Below are 20,249 nucleotides of genomic sequence, written 5' to 3' on the forward strand. Positions count from 1 at the left end.
AACTGGTCTTTCACAAAGGACTGAAAGAGGGATGGGTCCAGGCTGGAAAAGCCTGGAGATGCAGAGTTCTCAAGTGTGATGTGTAGTTTAGACGCCCCTGTTCAGAACATGACAGACACTGACAGTATCAGGGGTTAAAAATCGTGTTGCTTTCATAAAAAAAAAAAAAAAAAAAAAAAAAAAAATAGATGGTGATTAAATGAGTCTATGTTCACAAAGGAATCTAATGAAAGGCATCATAACGAGACGCTGCAGACCCGCAATAGTCAGGAAATGAAGGCTTTCGCTGCAAAACAACATCTGACAGCGTGCGTAGATATCTCTTGACCTCTCCCTCCCACTGCGTCTCTTTTTATTTTTCTTCTCTTTTCAAAACAGCTATACAGATTCAAAAGCCTATTTCTGTAAACAGAAGGACTGACTTGAGTCAGTTGGTGGCGGATGAACTGGAGATATATCTCATTGGAGAGTGTGGGAGGAAGGGCTGGATGAAGTGGGATTATAAGAGTCTGAAAGCTCCGAGCTCCATCTGTTGTGTACCGTCGAGATGATGATGAGTCACTCATCCTGATACAGCATGGGTCAAAGCAGCCCCAAATTCCAACTTAAACCCCCCCCACACACACACACACACACACAAACCTATGAATAAATACCTAAATAGTCCTGTCTTTACAGTTTGTTGAAGCCCGCATCAGATACGTGGTTTTCACGCAACGTATATAAGCCTTCTGACTTCTCAAGATGTTTACTGACATTGTTTGGTTCTGCTCGTTCATTTTCTCTTCTTTGTTAACTTCTTTTGCTTTTTAATTTTTTGCCATTTCTTGAAGCATGAAAGCAGGGTGGAAGTACAAAGTTAAGAAAGTAAATCACACAAAATAACATCAGGAGTTTCATCATTCTCACACTGCTGCAACGGAAAGAGATTTAAGCATGTGTAGCACAGTAACATGGTCAGACTTACAGAGACTTACAAACACACACAGGCTCCCAGAAATACTTTCAGCTCAGCCCCTGTGGTCACAAACAGATCAAATCAGCCGGGGTCCCACCAAAATTGGATCCAAAATCATATTTCCAGAAGGTTGAAGCACAGGAAGAGCAGGAAATGGAAGTGCTTTTTCTTTGTTTTGTCCTGTCATTACTTTTCCTCAGTGAGACATCAGACACAGATTACTTTTAATGAGCTTTTTGTTTGGGTGTGTGTGCTTATATTTCTCTGCGTGTGCATTTTCCACATGATTTGTCTCTCTAAACCAATACACAGCTTGATGGAAGCTAAAAGCATGTGTGAGTTCAGGTTATGTGGAGGGTGAGGCTGACAGTTGCAGTTTAGTTGCTCAGATTAATATATAAATGTACCATTTAGCTTTAAGAGAGCTGAAGCAAAGTGTGTACTCAAGACAGAAAATGTTGGTGAGATGTCTTGTTTTAGGTGGGAGGTGCAAAGAAGAATGCTCAGATACCATGCTAGCAATTTCCCCTCCTCACAAACATGAATTTGCATTGTAGGATCAAAGAAAATGAGGTTTGGACGGAGGCATATTGTTTAGTAAGACGGACAGAGGAGCCACAAAGAGGAGACGATGCAAAAGGAGATTAAAAATGGTGGGAGTGGCTAAAAGAACAATACATTTGAAACAGTTGAAAAGGGAAATACCAGCTGAAAAGTCATTCATTCATCATGTGTAGCTCAGCTGCAGAGGATAAGTCATCTGAATGGAAATACTGAATTAAAGGAAGCAAAAAAGAAACAATAGCACACCTTACTCTTTGTGCACCCCACAACCTATCCAAACTACCCTTCCACTTTTATGTAGAAGTAGATTTATGCTCACGCTTCTTCATCAAATATGCATTTAAAGGTCAGGCATTCATTTTCACTCATTAATTAAATTCAAGGTGCAGCTTTGGTGAGACTTGGTAGGGTTGTTGAGAGCAAGTCAGTTTTGTGCATAAAGGCCATTCCTTTAGTAATCCTTCTGTGTTATGCATCACATCAGACCCGCTTTATCACACAAATTGATATTCATAAAACAGAAGGGAGAAATGTTAGCGCTCTTTCTGTACTTATCAACTCAGGGCATTTGATTCTCCACCAGCTTCCTGCCAGATGGCTGCCTGGGTGAGTCTAAGGGGATAGAAATTGCTTGCAAAGCTTTTTGCAGAATGTTCTGAAAAAGGAGTTTGTCTTTTTGTTAAAGGCAGCACCAGTCTTGATATGCAAGACAACAGCAGATGTGTCCAGTTTTAAGAAATATGAAACCTAGTTGTAATGTGTAATGATATTTTAAAAATGGGGAAATATTCACAAGACACAGTGCAATAATTATATCCGACTGACGCTATGTCATCTTGGGTACAGACAGTGGGATTATTCTTTTAAAAGTGGTTTCAAATGGTACCAATTTACTGATCCATTTATGCCAAAGTCAGACATTTTTGAGCCTGAAAATGTGCTGATGAATAGTTAAGGGTGGCATAAATGTCCTCTACATATTCTATTCAAGCAATCTTAGTTAAATTCAGGAATGGTAGATTAATTTCTTATGTGTTTTGCTCAATCCTTTCCTCCACTGGGACAACTGATGTCCGTGCCACAGGTTCTGGTTACACACTATGAAAAGAAAAGACTCAAAAAGATTGGCATCTGAAAAGTAAAAACAAAATGAAAGTTCAGTCAATAGCAGGTGATTTCCCCAGTGCCAAATTCAAATCAGATGGTTTAAGGTTACCTGTGGACACATTTCTAATAATTTTGATCATTTTCTAATAATTTTATGGTATGTACTCCTTTTTGCTAGTCTGGAATCAATAAATTTGTATCTTTAATACTCTGTACTTCTGACTAACCCCAAAAGCATTATGTAGAAGAAGCCCTTCATGGCACCATGTAACATGCCAGCAACTGACGATTACCACACTTTCCATTTTGGACATGCATCATGGCTGATTCAGAAAAAATAAACCAAGAAGATATTATCGTTGGAAAGCAAGAAAAAGCAAGAGATAAGACAAAACCAACATTGGACTGACTTTTACTGGCTAGCGAGAGCTCAGAGAAGAAACATGATGCAAGACAGATGCTGAGTTAGCCTTTGTCATGGAGTGCCAAAGCTGCTTTTAGTCTGTTTAATTGCAGCATTTTTTAAGATTGTTGTCCCATCAAGGGTATTTCTGGGCCTTTTTACAGCTATAAATCAAGCTTTACCACCATTTTAGGAAGTCATGACCTCAAAACCAGAAGGATTTTGCATCTTGCTGTTTAAGTATGAACTTGTGAAAGGCAATACATAAGAAACTAACAATAACAACAATTAATGCTGAACTGAAGGCCATATTATTCTTCTCTGTAATACTGTTGGATCATGTTAAAAAAATGTTATCACTCAAGAGATGTATTCCCTTAATCATTGTATATACCATGTATGCTTATCTGTGCTGTCTACGCTAACCCATAGTTTCACAGTTGTTAGGAAGGAAAGAGGATTTTTTGTGATAATGTGGCATGTTTGGCCGTCAAGTGTCCTAAGCTCAGGCTACTCATCCATTTTAATTCTCTCCCATCCACAACCAAAACTAAACTGAGCTAGTCATTGCCAATTTTCTTTGCTCTAAAAGGCAACCGCCTGGCTAATATAACTGCCACATTTAATTTCCATCTGCCAAAAGGTGGTTAAATAAAGATAGAATGATGAGAGCTGATTAGGAGGAATTGAGCCAGCTTGACAGGGATGGATTAAAGTTTGGCTGATAAAGAGTCCAAGGACATGGGCTTTCTTGGCAATGTTCAGTCCATGAGATATTCACAGATATTTCCCAACAGGATGTTGGATTTCACCCTTCTTTAAATTGCGGGGCTGTTTTGCTTTCTTTTCCTTTATCGCTCTATTCAGTGTGAATGCGATTCACCGCAGTGCTTCAACAGGGTTCAGAGCTCTGCACCAGTTTCCAGTGTCCGGTACATGGCAGCCCTATTAATACTAAGAACTTTGTCGCGAATTGACCTTCCCAGCATGCTTTGCAGCCGTTATTTGCACCAGTTTCCAGTGACTGGTACATGGCAGCCCTATTAATACTTACAACTTCCATTTTGTTATGAATTTAGCAACAGTTTCACAACAGTTATCTACACGTAAATTTGTTTCCTAATGTAATGCTGCCCTGTGCTAATTAAAATCTTACAGGTTTTACATATATTCGTGGTGGAACTTTAATTTTATTGAAACTGCTTTAAAAAGGGGGGTCTAACCTTGTTACATCAAGTCAACTCAGTACTTTTATTTTGTCATTTTGCCAATTTATCCATTCAAATATTAAACTATTAACCTCATTCAGGAGATATGTGTGGTTATTTTTCACTCTCAAACTTTTTTCAGATATTCCGGTTTTTGTCCATTTTTCAATTCTGTCTTGTGGTTGGAGAAACAGAAATTCAACTCAGCAATTGGTCATGATGAGCTGCAGACTGATCATCTGGGTGCACCGCGACACAAATGCATAGTGGTGTGCAACGCACAGGTTTTCATCTAACAGGCAGCTTCTTGATAGTCACTGTTTGGATATTATGAGGCTCTCTCTGATGCCTTTGACTGTTGATGTTGATTAATTTCTTCCAGCTGTGTGCCACACAGACTGTAAGTTGCAGTGTAAAAGGAGGCAAAATGTCCCTGAATAGTAAAGTGGAACATCAATATTGTTGAAAGTGTTCAAATTTGAGAACACAGGTATTTTGAAAGACCACTCAAGCAGTTTTAAATGATTGTTTATAATAATTTCAACAACCAAACACAAATTTTTACTTTTGTGCATTCACTAGATGGCACTCTAAGACCAGAAATGAAAAGAAACTGCGTGCTTTTCAGTCTATGGTGCTTTTCAGTTGACCAACAAGTCAATGGCAAAAAGAAATACTGCTATGGGTGCTGCCAAGTCTTCTGGTGGTGTAGTGGTTCAATAAAAGGGCTGTGGTTCAGATGTTCACAGGTTTAAATTTTGGCACTGCATCATGTAAAATAGCAGTGCTTGTTTTCAGCCTTCTGCGTCTGTTGTGCTACATCACCCATTCAAATATTACAACAGCAGATGTGTCCAGTTTTAAGAAATATGAAACCTAGTTGTAATGTGTAATGATATTTTAAAAATGGGGAAATATTCACAAGACACAGTGCAATAATTATATCCGACTGACGCTATGTCATCTTGGGTACAGACAGTGGGATTATTCTTTTAAAAATGGTTTCAAATGGTACCAATTTACTGATCCATTTACGCCAAAGTCAGACATTTTTGAGCCTGAAAATGTGCTGATGAATAGTTAAGGGTGGCATAAATGTCCTCTACATATTCTATTCAAGCAATCTTAGTTAAATTCAGGAATGGTAGATTAATTTCTTATGTGTTTTGCTCAATCCTTTCTTCCACTGGGACAACTGATGTCCGTGCCACAGGTTCTGGTTACACACTATGAAAAGAAAAGACTCAAAAAGATTGGCATCTGAAAAGTAAAAACAAAATGAAAGTTCAGTCAATAGCAGGTGATTTTCCCAGTGCCAAATTCAAATCAGATGGTTTAAGGTTACCTGTGGACACATTTCTAATAATTTTGATCATTTTCTAATAATTTTATGGTATGTACTCATTTTTGCTAGTCTGGAATCAATAAATTTGTATCTTTAATACTCTGTACTTCTGACTAACCCCAAAAGCATTATGTAGAAGAAGCCCTTCATGGCACCATGTAACATGCCAGCAACTGACGATTACCACACTTTCCATTTTGGACATGCATCATGGCTGATTCAGAAAAAATAAACCAAGAAGATATTATCGTTGGAAAGCAAGAAAAAGCAAGAGATAAGACAAAACCAACATTGGACTGACTTTTACTGGCTAGCGAGAGCTCAGAGAAGAAACATGATGCAAGACAGATGCTGAGTTAGCCTTTGTCATGGAGTGCCAAAGCTGCTTTTAGTCTGTTTAATTGCAGCATTTTTTAAGATTGTTGTCCCATCAAGGGTATTTCTGGGCCTTTTTACAGCTATAAATCAAGCTTTACCACCATTTTAGGAAGTCATGACCTCAAAACCAGAAGGATTTTGCATCTTGCTGTTTAAGTATGAACTTGTGAAAGGCAATACATAAGAAACTAACAATAACAACAATTAATGCTGAACTGAAGGCCATATTATTCTTCTCTGTAATACTGTTGGATCATGTTAAAAAAATGTTATCACTCAAGAGATGTATTCCCTTAATCATTGTATATACCATGTATGCTTATCTGTGCTGTCTACGCTAACCCATAGTTTCACAGTTGTTAGGAAGGAAAGAGGATTTTTTGTGACAATGTGGCATGTTTGGCCGTCAAGTGTCCTAAGCTCAGGCTACTCATCCATTTTAATTCTCTCCCATCCACAACCAAAACTAAACTGAGCTAGTCATTGCCAATTTTGGCACTGCATCATGTAAAATAGCAGTGCTTGTTTTCAGCCTTCTACGTCTGTTGTGCTACTTCACCCATTCAAATATTAAACTCCCCAGCTCATTCTGATAAATGTGCTTTTGCACTATTTATAACTATATAACTATAGCTTCTTTGGAGTTCTTTCATACATTAATAATTATATAATATATTATATATAGAACTTATATAATTATAAGTTCTATAAAGTACTAGAACATGGGCCTTGCAGCCATCTTTGCAGATGAATGCACATCTCTCCATTCATCCATCCTTCTTTCCACACTCATTTAATATTGAGTCATGGAGGTAATAGATGCAGGAGGAAGACCCAGATATGCCTCCTCCCAGCAACTTTCTACAGCTTCTCCAAATCCTGAGCATTCCAAGGTCAGTTTAAGTAGTTTATGTCTGGAAAATTTCCAATGGAAGGTGATCGGGGTGCATCCTGATCAGATGCCCAAGCTACCTCCCTTGATCGATTTGCTAGAGAGGAGCAGTGGCTCTGCTCTTCCTAAGTTACTTAAGTTCCTTTCCCTCTCCTGAAGGTTAAGCTCGCCAATGGAAGGTCATTTGAGGAGATTGTATCCATGACCTCTTGTTTTATTGTCAGCAGGCAAATCTCATGATCATATAGGAACCCATAAAATGAAAGATTTACCTTTTGGTTCAGCTCAACCTTCACCTCAACAGACATGTGTAACCCCGCTGCTACTGTTGATTTAGCACCAGTTCCTCTGTCCACCTCTGGCTCCAACCCACTATCACATTTTAACAAGAGCCCATATTAACAATTACAGCACTATATTTGCTTTCCACCAACTGCTTAACTGAGTCTTTATAACTTTAAAGTTAAATTGTTGCTTTGTTGTATGTAGATCTGTTCCTGGTGCTAATTTAATAAATGCTGCAATGCGACATTTGCATTTCTTGTCATTGTTGCTTTGATATTGTTATTTAATTCATGGTTCAAAATATTTACTTTCACTTTAAAGTCTTTAGCTTGTTCATTTTAAACCTCCTGCAGTATCAATAAAGGCAACCCAACGGGTCTAGAGGAACTAAAAGGTTATGAGTCAGTGAACTGAATTTAGCTTGTATTTAGTTATAAAAACAGCACTGAAGACACTGTAAACATATAAAGATGTTGTAGATTGGAGAGCTTTATTGGTGGCTGTATGATGAGAAAGCCTCTTATCTTCTGCCTTAATCCTTAAGAACTACATTAGACTGTCTTTGGTTCATTGTTGTGTGTCAGTGACGTATTACAGGAAAACCTATCGGGGAATATTTTGGAGACAAAGTATGATTAACAAAGTTAGAAATGCAAACTTGCGTACTAATTTCTGGATAATTATACCCAGTACTAAGACGCAGATGTGCCTCATTAGTGTGTATGCACACAGTCAAATTATTATGCACCATATCTGACTTTTGTCTTCAACTTATAATAATTCATAGTGATATATGCTTCAAGGGAGTAATAAACAATCATTTCCTAAATTTGCAGATGTTGTTTCTTTGCCTGTGTTCTGTGCGTGCAATTGAGTTTGTGTTCATGTCCCCCCCCCCATCATCCCATGGCTCATAAAATGAGTTGTATTTCATCAAAGGTACCTTGCACAACAAGACTATTCCCTAATTGGTCCTTGAGTTTTCAAATTGCCCGTGTTTGTCCACATTCAGTTCAGCTCCCAAAATGCTTATCTGGAAATTTCTCCCTTTTAATAAAGAGAAACAGTGTCAAAGTTTTGCTTTAATAATGACTCCCCCTCCCACTGCTTGTTTCCTTCATTTGCAAGTTGGATTCCCCGCTGAACTAGGCAGAAGACTTTTTAATGAATAAATATATCATAGTCTGATATCTTTAATCACAATTAATGTAATGCAGAAGTTACAGTAAAGAAACATTTGCTAGGATCAAATGTTAACTTTCCCCTTTTCTATATTTTTATTTAAATCCAATTATATTGTTGCTCTGTACATTGTTTTGTGTTATTGCACACTCCTGGTTTAAATAGTTTTTTCTGTTGCTGCTGTTGCAGATTTTCTCGTTTAACTCTATAACCTGAGCATAAAAAAGAAACAAAGCATCAAAGTCAATAAAGCATTTTACAGCAAGTCACATCGTTACAATGTAAACATTTCATTGTTCAGGCTAGACATAACTCACAGCCTTTTTTAGCTGCAGCACAAATATTTATACTCTTGCTTATGGATTCAGTCTGAGATTCAGAAAGATTATAATGTCTGCAGAAAGATAGGAGTATTTGGGAACACATTAATGCTTTTTTTCCCATTCAGCATCTTTGGGAGAGAAAAAAATCCCTGTTCAGCATTTTTCATCCCCTTATTCCCCTTACTAGTAACATTTTTGCCCCACCATCTGTCTACTTTACGCACGTATGCAGTAACAATATGGATTAAATAACATCTTTTGGACTTTCTTTTGTGTTTTTTAGTACTTTTTTTGGATTCTGGCTCCACTTCATTACAGTTCAGAAGATTGCTGAGTGAATTTTGTGTAGTTCATCTATTGTCCTCTTCTGTTTCAGGCAACTCTCCTTCAGAAGAGTCAGAGGAACGTGACAAGGAGGCCAGGACGCTGACCTACCCGGCATACATTGCCAGCCTCCTGGACACTGGTGCTAAACGCATGGCAGCTGGGGTCCGAATGGACTGCAGTAGTCAGGGCCAGTGTCCGCGCTCCTGCCACCTCTGCCACATGAGCCCAAGGGCGGCTCAAGGGCGGCAGCAGTCTGAGCCTGTTCTTTTGAAAATCACCAAAGCTGCACCCATCTATGAGCTGGTGTCTAACAACGAGACCTACCAGGTGTGTCTAATGGTTTTTGTGCTGTGTTTGTCTTCCTGAACAAATGAGGAACTAACTGCGTTTAAAGCTTATTTAATACGGCATCCACACAGTATGACTTTTTCACTACACTTTTTTAAACCCGTGGCTCTATTGTCTCTCATCTTTCTGGAATAGATTACCAAATTTTCCTTTCTGGGGTGTAAGTTAAGCACACATTCATTGTCTGTATCTTCTTGTCATTCTTTGTTCAGTTGGATCAATGTCTTTTCAGTTGCATGTGGAAAAACTTTTACGCTATTTTTTTCATCAAAGCTGTAAACTAATGCATGAAGACAGCAGTTATTAATCCAGGCATGAGAATAGCTGTGAGATCATTAAAACAAGGATCTATTAGTTGGCACCCTACTACGGCGCCCTCATTGAATGTGTGTGTGTGTGTGTGTGTGTGTGTGTGTGTGTGTGTGTGTGTGTGTGTGTGTGTGTGTGTGTGTGTGTGTGTGTGTGTGTGTGTGTGTGTGTGTGTGTGTAACAGTATGCTGGAGGTGCCAAACCTTGTGGCCTTATTACGAACCAGGTCATGGATGCAGAGAACTTTCCAAGGAAGCCTTTTCCTTTCCGTGTGTCATCCCCCTCTCTGCTGCTAGCATGCTGTGCCATAAACTGCTGCACTGTGCTGTGACTTCTCTGTCTCCATCAATACTGTACGTCAATGGTACTTCTACTCCTCCAGCAGGAAGGAAGAGTCGATATGGTGCTGTCCACTTCTTTCATCCTCAAGTTCAGTCAGACTCAGCTGCTTGTATCGACAGAGGTTGTTTAGTGTTGTTGTGTTGACGCAATACAGTGGGTGCATTATGAATTATTGTACATTGTAGTTGTTTTACACGTAGGGGATGTGAGAGAATCAGTCAGTCCCTGGTATATATCTGCTGTATGCAGATAGATTTATCAGCTGGCTAATCTTTCACCACTTTCCACACACGTGTCATGTTAGTGACAGTTCTGGGTGACAGATGGACAACTTTTCTAAAATTTTCTGCTACATTGTTTATAATAGAAAACTTTTTGTAGGCACTGAAACCACATTACAACTCTCACTGTGCCCAAGTGTTCATGTTTCTGCAATATTGTTAGATGATTAAAAAATATGACCATATTTCATCTATTAACATGCTGTGAGTCAGTACTTTATGAAGCCAGAGAGCAGAAAAAAACGTTTGTTTTCCTAAGAAAACAATGATTGATGGTTTAAAGTTAGTGGTTACTGTGTTACTCATGATTTCACTGATCAAAAAAGACCCCATAAGAGCTGGGGAGAGTCATGGTGTGTGTGTGTGTGTGTGTGTGTGTGTGTGTGTGTGTGTGTGTGTGTGTGTGTGTGTGTGTGTGTGTGTGTGTGTGTGTGTGTGTGTGTGTGTGTTGGGTGTGTGTGTGTGTGTAATTTGGTTGTTGAGTCAATCTTGATAGAGGTAAAATCAGATGCATTGACCAGTGATGGATGTTCCTCGATCTGATGTCATCTAGTGTCCATTACTGGCTCAACTGTACTGAGGCATCCCATTACAGAACAGCTCTGTACTGGGATTCCTCTTAGAACCACCAGTTGAGGTGTTGGGAAAGAAGAAGGTTAAGATTTTTGATCCATGTTAAAGGATAGTCCACCCCACACCCTTCCTGAGCACTTACAGCCCTTCAGAGCTCCGTCAGAGACAGGCTGCTGCATCCAAAGACTGAAAGAGCTATTGCAGGTCCTTGATTCCTGCAGTGGTTCCTCCTCCCAGAAGTTCACAAACACACTCATAAAATTTAGAATGTACATGATTAATTGATCTTGTTTTTATCTTTCTTGTTCCTGTGCATCCAGAAGAAGAAGGTTTCTGGGGGAAACCTTTGTGTGGTTTTGTGTGGATTCACTTCCAGCTTCCTTTCACAGTTCAAAGACATGCATGTTCGAAGTGACTGCAGGCTGATTGAATGTTTCATGAATATCTCTGACTCGGTTCTGTGATAGAATGGGAACAGCTCCGGTTTATTTCCTAATGTCCTCCTACTAAATTATCCTGTTATCATGAGAAACAAAAAAATGCATCGCTGCTCTCGACTTCCATAGCACTTTCAATATCTGCATTTTTGCGTCATACATAAGTAAATGTATTTCACATGACAGATTTTATCGCAACAATGCACTTTTTTTTCTTTAAGTCTGTTTAACTTCTACAGAAGTACAACCATGAGCAACATGACTGCCACCTTCTATTGATATTACACAGCATCATTCATTTTCTTTTGTGGTTTTTCAAACAGAGGCCTGACTTTTGATCACATGATTATTGATTTAAACCTGCCAATGAGCGCATGTCATTTCTCATATCTTTCCTAAAAGTAATGTGAGAAAGAATAATTTATCTGCAATGCCCATCAAAATGAAAAATGTTGGTCTCCGTCTCTGTTTTTAGGCTCTTCAGGAGGCGATGATGAGCATGCTGTGGTGCTCAGGCAAAGGAGACGTTATCGATGACTGGTGCCGATGTGATTCCAGCGCTTTTGGTTCAGACGGACTGCCCACCTGCGCCCCTCTTCCTCAACCTATGTTAGTAAAACGATGCTATCGTCTTTTAGTTCAGCCCACTCAGAGGGGTTGTCATGAATCGCATCCATCATTTTCCTGACAAAATCCATCACCTGCTACTAGAGTGTCTGATAATACAGGACCAGTTTCTATGGAAACAGTTTTTAATTATGACTAAATATCACAGCAGTCAATGCATTATTTTCTCCTGTCTTGTATGTGTGTGTTAATCAATTAAATGAGCTTCTTTATATTGATTGGATGACATGAAAAAGTCTACTCTGTATGAAAGTTGTTGGCGAGTCCGACTTCATAGGATAAATGACCATATTTTCTTTTTGACAGAAAGGTTTGCAGAAGGATGATGTAAGCTGTCAATTATCCTAATGAGGCCATTTTGTTGACATCTTTCACTGTGGTGTTCTGACTCTGTTGCTAGGCTGAAGCTATCTTACACCTACGAGCCCAGCAGCTCATTGGTCATCATGGAGTGGAACCACACCGAGCCACCAATTGGTGTGCGGATCGTCGATTACCTCATCAGCCAGGAGAAGGTGACGGAGAGGACCGACCACTCTAAAGTTGAGACAGGTACAGATGTTTAAAACTATCAGTGTCAAGAGCTTGCTCATAAATAACACCCACCACTTGAGAAATTGTGATTTATATACCAACAGTTGCCAAGCAACCAGTGATCATTAAAGTCTTTATGAATCATAAAGATGTTTATCAATCAGTTTGTGGATACGAAGCTTTAGCCTCCACCTGCTGCCTCTTGTGGGCACATTTGCATAATTTGTCTCTTCCAACGTGGATGAGTGAATTGGTTTCTAAGTTATTCAGGTGAGACAACTGGTCCGTTGGTGTTTTTAATGGGAAATGTTTGAAGAGATACAGTCAGTCAGTTGACTTTGGTTTGTATTAGCAGCTTTCAGGCTTGTTTTTATTAGTTATTCTGGTACAAACCAATTTGTCGACATCATGTGGCTTCAAACATCTCATTAGTTTTAAAAAGAGAAGAAGTGGGTTATAGAAAATATGCACAAAACAAAACAGATATGGTTATGATTACAGCACAGCATCCATCTGAACTCCTTACATTTGTTCATTTTCACCATAAATCGCTTTCGGTTAAGACCCAATTTTGTATGTAATTTTTGAGGTTACCACAAGATGGTGTACACTAGTAATAATTTGCAACGTTTATTAGACTTTCTTATGCACCTTAAAACAGTTATAAAACAGCTGCTGCAGTTGTTTTGTTGTGGGCTTTCAGAGTAACAAAGCATGAGCTTTAGCATTTCTTGTTTTAATGATGGCATTATAGTTACATGACAGCATAGCTTGTTTAAATCTCTCTTTTTTGACAACATATCAACAAATTTGATCAAAAGTGTTACAGTAAAAGTAATTTGCCCTTTTTTCAAGAAGTTTTTCTATCATCATCAAAGGGATTTCTGTGTTCCCTGTTTATTCCAAATCGATGTACGCATTAAGGTGTGCTTTCCCTGATGTTTGCACTATAAGTAGGAAGTCATATAACAAGCCACAGGGGCAGGAAGAGTGTGTGTAACTACCCATGACAGAGAGGGATGCTTGTTTGGCTGCTGCTGTTTGAGTTGAAGGTGGGAAAATGAGGCCAGTTTATTTTAGCAGTAATGACCCAATCCATAATGGAGACGGTTTCAGTTCCCTCTGAGTAGCAAAGTTTGTTGTTTCTTAATGAGAGAATAAACTGTGCCCGACAGAACTGTGCGGATGATCAACAGATACAGTGAGTTTAGGAGAGAGAAAAGGAGTGTTTTCTTTATTAGTGCTATTGTAGTGAACATGAGCTATGGGCTCTGCTTTAATGGCTTTGCTTAGTTGTATAACTTTGAATGTGCCTCTCTACATCGGGGCTTCAAAGGTTTACAGGTCACAAAACACATGAAGCAGTTTGTCTTTTTTCAGATTCCAAGTGCATATTCCAGCATATCTTATTGTTCAGTCATCTCAGACTGCAATCACAAAGCTTTTCCTGACATTTGTTGCATATTTAGAACATCATCACTGGAAATACTTCATTTTGATCACATCTATTAGATGGAACAATGTAAAGTTGATAAATACAACCTCATTTCATTTCTTGACTAGTTAGGAGGAATTAATTCTTTTGAGCTCCTTTAGGTCTCATGAATGTTGCATTCTCATAATGAAATGTGTATAACTCTACGGCCACACAGTTTTGAATACTTCTTGAAACATAGTAAAGGAAACACTATTGAGAGTTGTTAAGATGTGTAAAAATAAGCATATTTATGCTACTGGTGAAGAATAAATGAAGATGACACATGACCAAATGAAATGAAAGATGTTTCAGGTTCATCTAAAGAATCACTTTTAGTATGAATGGTCGCTTAGGAATGACGCACCTGTAGCTCTTAACTTCCATCAAATCATACAGTATGTAAACAGTTTCAGTGCCAAGGCCAATTCTGACAAAGCAACAAAGGACCAAATTAAGAGGTTTTAGTGGAGACACTTTAGGTGAGCTCTCAGAGTTTGGCACCAACACTTGTCATTTTCTCTCAATCGGGGGAACTCAGCTTTCAAAAGGTTAATTTTATTAAATGTGAAGGATGTGCGCAGTATATTAACATTTGGAAGAGTGCAATTTTAAAGTTGTATATTTTTATTTAAATCAATTAACTAAACCTATCTGAAAAATAAATAGTCCAAAGGTTAAACAGTGGGAGACGGAGGTTCTCTTTAAAAGTGTGACATAAGTCCTGAAGACATTATTTTTTATGTGCAAGAATACCATGGTAACAAGCAACACATGCAAATGGTAAATAGCCTATTTACATGATAGAGTTTACTAAAACAAGCAGCACAAACAGCTTATAAGACATGATCAGACTGTAATTAACAGTTCATTAAAATTTCCATTACCTTGTTCTATTCTATTCTATTCTATTCTATTCTAGTCATTGTTGTTGCATGAGACCGCATCAAGTATAACTTGAGGAGGAAACATAAAACAATCGTTTGATGAAAAAATATTCTCTTAATACAAAGCAAGTTTGCGGTGGACTTTCCAAACACTTCAACACTCAGGAAAAGGCATATGAAATCTCAGGAGCAAAGCAACTGTACAGTACAGATCAGAAAATTAACACAGTTTGCCAGAATAACATTCCATGTCTTCAGGGTGTTGAGGTTGTCAAAACTTTCAGCAGCTCCCTCTCGTTGCCATTTGGACTCCGCGATGTGTGAAATTGCACAGCACTGCTCTAATTGCACGAAGTGAAAGCTATCCAGCCACGGCTGGTAAGGCTCATCTATATCTTAAAAAATTATTTTAAAAAAAGATAGATATAAAAACACGCATAAAGCAGTTTTATCACATCTTCACACTCATGGATTTTTGGATGATTGATTACAAGCTGGAACATACTGGCAAAGCTGACTGGGTATGGACGTTTCAGAGTAGAATGAAGACAGGAAAAGAAGACCACAAAGGAGAGCATAGAGAAGCCACAGGCGGAGAAAGAAACTAAAAGCAGAGGTGGAAACATATGAAAATGTATAAAGCATGGGGTTTTAACCTTTTTTTCTATTTGCCCAAGGTGCACCAGAAGCCAAACTAACATGTAAAAGTTCGATTCATTTCTCTGCCAAATAGCCTCAAAATTTCATGCTATCACTTGCTCTGAAAATGCACATTTTCAATTTCCTAATTCAGAAGTGAGTTTATTCATGTTTCAGATCTAGCATTTTTACCAGTTTCCCAAGAATTGGGGCACTTACGTTTCTGGAGTTGTACCCTAGTTCCTTAGTTGTACTGAAGAGAGGGCAACTCTAAATCATCATAAAAACACCTAAGAACTCATGTTTAACAAAGATACATGAACTCCTGAGACTCTGTAGGTACACCATAGTAAACTAGAGTACCTGTGATCCATGTGGAACTGGGGTCTCCAACTCTGGTTCTCATGAGCTATCATCCTGCAGGTTTTAGTGTTTCCATGGAACAACGCAGTTAATTCAAATGAAAAGCTTCTCCAACAACTTGCTGTCATCTTCTGCACCTGCCTGTTAATGAGCCATTGATTTGGGTCAGGTCTATCACAGCTGGGAATCACTAAAACCTGCAGGATGGCAACTCACAAGGACATGAGTTGGAGACCCTTCATACGGAGCTTTAGGTGCTACTTTGTTGCTCTTCAGGTGAAATTATCTGGATATCTAATCTAGTAATAGCTCTTGATTTAAAAAGAAACAGGAAAGACGGAAAGAAAGAAAAAACTCAAATCTCTATTTTCAAGTATGACGTGGCTGCCTATGAGTCAGTTAATGCCGCTGAAACATTTCTACAGAGCTCTGTTGCAGATCCTCGTGTTTTATTGTTGTAATTTTTACTGTTTTGTTAAACAAAAGCTGTTTTAATGGTAGGTTTGCAGCATTTGACTCCAGAGTTACTCATGTATTTATTTGTTTTTTATTTTATTGCCTTCTGTATTGCAAGTTTTCCTCAGTTCAGCAGTAAACTCTTAGCTTGTAACTTGTTTGTATCAGACACATTCCACCTGTCTACCTACCTCTGGTTAAGATCTCCAGCTCTTTCAAAGAAGCCAACATTTTTCTCAGCATGAAAGTTCTGTTTGTTTGGGGTTTTTTTTTTCAAATGGACTGACCCTCTCAGCTTGCATTGTCCAACTTCTGCTGTAATCCTGCTGAGAGCTGAAGACTCAGCCTATCCAGTGACTCATCTATATTGATAGGTTTAATTAAACTATCAATAAAAAGGTTTTTCTCATCTGTTCTTCAGAGGAGGAGTCGTCTGATCATCTTTTCTGATCACAATTTGTATTTTTGTCCCACATTTCTTTTGTCACACCTGAGCCTTGTTTCAGCCACGCCGGTGTGCTCTGGCACAGAGTTTGGGAACCACACTACAAAGCCCTCTACAAATGGTGGTTTTTATCTCAGTTGTTAGTCTTCTGTCATCTCCAGAAGTCAGTCTCACATAAGCTGATGTTAATTTCTTCCCAGACACAGTAATCTTCCTCATCTGCCTCCCCTCTTCTTTTTTTCTTCACCACCTTCTCCTCTTTCATCCCCTTTTCCTCCTCTTCTATTGCCTTTCTCCTCCTGAAATTCCTACCTTTTATCATGCTGTCCTCTAACACTTCATTCCTTACTTATCTATGCTTTTTTTTAAGCCATTTGGGCTTTTTTTCATTCCTACTTTATCATCAAGATAGGGAAAAGTAGAGTTGATTCTGCATTTACTGGATGGATATTTCTCCATGTTTTCAGGCTGCCATCTTTTATTACAATAAAGCTATACATGCATATTTGCATCTTGCTCACTATTTAAATAGTTGTCATCACAACTAGTGATAGCAGTGATAGCAAAATCTTTAGCTCTATGCTACATTATGGTTTATGACATAACAGATTGCTGTATCTTCGCTGGCATTTTATGAGGCATTTATATGATGATACCTTTACATTGATAGCATTGATGTAACAGTGATGTAATAATAAATGGAATGGAAACCCCAATGTAGATGAATGATGGGACAAATCCAGCAACAGGTTTCTCCACTTTCTTATTGACAGGATGTACAGCTTGCAAAGAGCCCCCAGAAATGAATTAAGTTAGTTTTTTTTTTTTTGTCTTTATAAGTCAGACATGTGCACAGTGTTATTAAATGAAGACTAAATGTTTGATTTTCACAGTACATTAGAGTAGGAGTTAGAGGGTTTTTTGTTTTATGTTTGTTTCTTACTTTCCCCTCCACAATCTCTTACCCACCACCCCTTTATTGGGAAGTGAATGAAGTAAGTAAAACAGTAAAAGTGGTCATATTACACTTGTTGGGCTTTCCCTTTCTTGTCAGGGCATTACATAAAATATTCATGCAAAGAGACAAAGCCTAAAGTCCATGACAAATGGAGTAATTATCTCCTACAGAAGGCACATGTCTTGAACTGCCTTACACATACAATTTTTTTCAATATATTTCCTGTCTCACCTGTCTACATCAAAGAAAAATCATTTTACCTCTGCCTTGCAGTTGTTGGAGCACAGCTAGAAGCATAAAACAACTTTTATTTTTCCCCAGTAAGCTGACAATCCAAGCAAAGTGATCATTTCAGGAGGAAACAGGTCGCACAAGAGCTTAAAGTTGCTTTGTTGATGGAAAAATAATCATGTAAACATATTCTACAAGATTCCGAACATATAAATGTTATAAGCAGGCGAGCATAGAATAACCAAGTCAACCAAATGTTTGCAGTAGGATTATACATGGAAATGCAATATGAATTATTTGTTTTTACACTGGTGCCACTGTTCTTGGAAACTGTTTGAAAACTCATATTTCTTTCCTCAAGTTAATCTACAAACAGCGTGCATGATAAATTCCAGAAGGACGGAGAAATCAGGGCATCCATTTACGGGAAAAGATCTGAGCCGACACTAGTGATCATCTCTGTAAGAAGCAAAAATGAAAAAAATAAAAGACCAAATATCAACCCTTTACTTTCTCTGAAGGCTCATCAGAAACAGATGTTTCTTACAAAACATCCTAGGAGCTGTGTTGTTGATACGCAGAGCATATACTTGACAGCTGCACGGTTGCTCTTGTATGTTTTCTTTTTCTTGTATGTGATTATGTAATGTTAGATAAGTCTATGAGGATACAGCTGAAGGTTATAACATCCAGGACTTGACTGAAGTTGACAACAGCTTGTTTGTGCAGTAATCTCTTCCTTAACAAGCTGCAGGCACACAAAATGAGATCATAGCTTAAGAGCAGACATTCACTCACGAATACGTAGGGTCCCCAGCAGATGTATGGACACTCTTATGATTGGGAAGTTTGCTTTAAGCCAGGGCACCACCTGACCAGTCTCACCGTCAAAGCAAACATCCCCTGAATTGGAAGCCATCCAATGGCGTAACTGCTTTCATCACCCAATGAGGAAAGGGTTTGCTCAAAGGTCAGGACAACTCCCAATCTAATCAATAAACTCATGAAGTACCTATTTACTTCATATCCTACATATACAGGGACAACAGAGATGACTGGAAAGTGTGGCCCAAAAGCTAAACCACACATGCCTTGGTCATTCGGGTGAAAAGTGGACAGAGCTGTCAACTGATCACCACCTGGTGGTGAGTTGGCTCAGATGGTGGGGGAGGAAGCCAGTATGGCCTGGCAGTCCCAAACATGTTGTGAGAGTCTGCTCGAAACGTCTGGCAGAGTCCTCTGTCAGAGCAAGTTTTAACTCTCACCTTCAGCAGAGCTTCAACCATATCCAGAGTGAAGAGGGGGACATTGAGTTCGAATGGGCTGTGTTCCATGTCTCTATTTTTGAGGCAGCTGGCCGGAGCTGTTGTTGTAAGGTTGTTGGTACCTTTCGTGGCTGTAACCCCAGAGCTCGTTGATGGACACCAGCAGTGAAGGATGCCATCAAGCTGAAGATGGAGTCCTATCGGGCCTCTTGACCTATGGGACTCTGGAGGCACCTGATAGGTATTGACAGGCTAAGCGAGATGTGGCTTTGGCTGTCGCCAAAGCAAATACTCGGGCATGGGAGGAGTTTGGCAAGGCCATGTAAAACGACTTCTGGACGGCTTCGAGATGATTCTGGTCCACCATCCGGCAACTCAGGAGGGGGAAGCAGTATTCTATCAATACTGTGTACAGTGGAGATGTGGAACTCCTAACCTCAACTCGGGACATTGTGGGTCGATGGGGGAATCAGGGGTGGACTCTCCTATCTCTGGGGCTGAGGTCCCTGAGATGGTTAGAAAGCTCTTTGGTGGCAAGGCCCCAGGGTTGGGTGAGATCTGTCTGGAGTTTCTTAAGGCTCTGGACGCTGTGGGGCTGTCCTGGCTGTCACATCTCTGCGGCATTGGGTGGACATCGAGGGACATCAAGGACAGTACCTCTGGAGTGGCAGACTGTGGGGGGTACTCTAGGAGTATGGTGTACCAGACCCCTTTGTACGAGCTGTCCCATCCTTGTACGACAGGTAGTCGAGCTTGGTTCGCATTGCCGTCAATAAGTCGGATTTATTTCTGGTGAGGGATGGACCCCGCTAAGGCTGAAAGTTCATAACTTTTATGTACAGAATTTCTAGGCGCAACCTAGGTGTTGAGGGGATTGGGTTTGGTGGCCTTAGGATTGGGTCTCTGCTTTTTGCGGATGACATGGCGGATGATTGGTGTCATCTGACCGTGATCTCCAGCTCTCGCTTGAGCGATTCGCTGCCGAATGTGAAGAGGCTGGGATGAGAATCAGTACCTCCAAATCTGAGACTATGGTCCTCAGCTGGAATAGGATGGATGCCCTCTCCAAGTTGGGAGTGAGGTCCTGCCTCAAGTGGAGGAGTTTAAA

General features: G+C 39.4%; 1 protein-coding gene across 1 annotated transcript in view; it reads left to right on the top strand.

Moving 5' to 3' along the window:
- Positions 1–20,249, top strand: part of astn1 (astrotactin 1) — a gene marked incomplete at both ends in the record, with an annotated part of 379,418 nt that overhangs the window by 328,325 nt on the left and 30,844 nt on the right. Inside the window, 3 exons of the mRNA XM_079244285.1 lie at positions 9,022–9,299; positions 11,738–11,871; positions 12,290–12,441. Coding sequence (XP_079100411.1) covers positions 9,022–9,299; positions 11,738–11,871; positions 12,290–12,441 — 564 coding nt within the window. The remainder of the gene's footprint in view (positions 1–9,021; positions 9,300–11,737; positions 11,872–12,289; positions 12,442–20,249) is intronic.

Source organism: Telmatherina bonti (genome assembly GCF_933228915.1).
Source record: "Telmatherina bonti genome assembly, chromosome: 7".
Classification (NCBI taxonomy): domain Eukaryota; kingdom Metazoa; phylum Chordata; class Actinopteri; order Atheriniformes; family Telmatherinidae; genus Telmatherina; species Telmatherina bonti.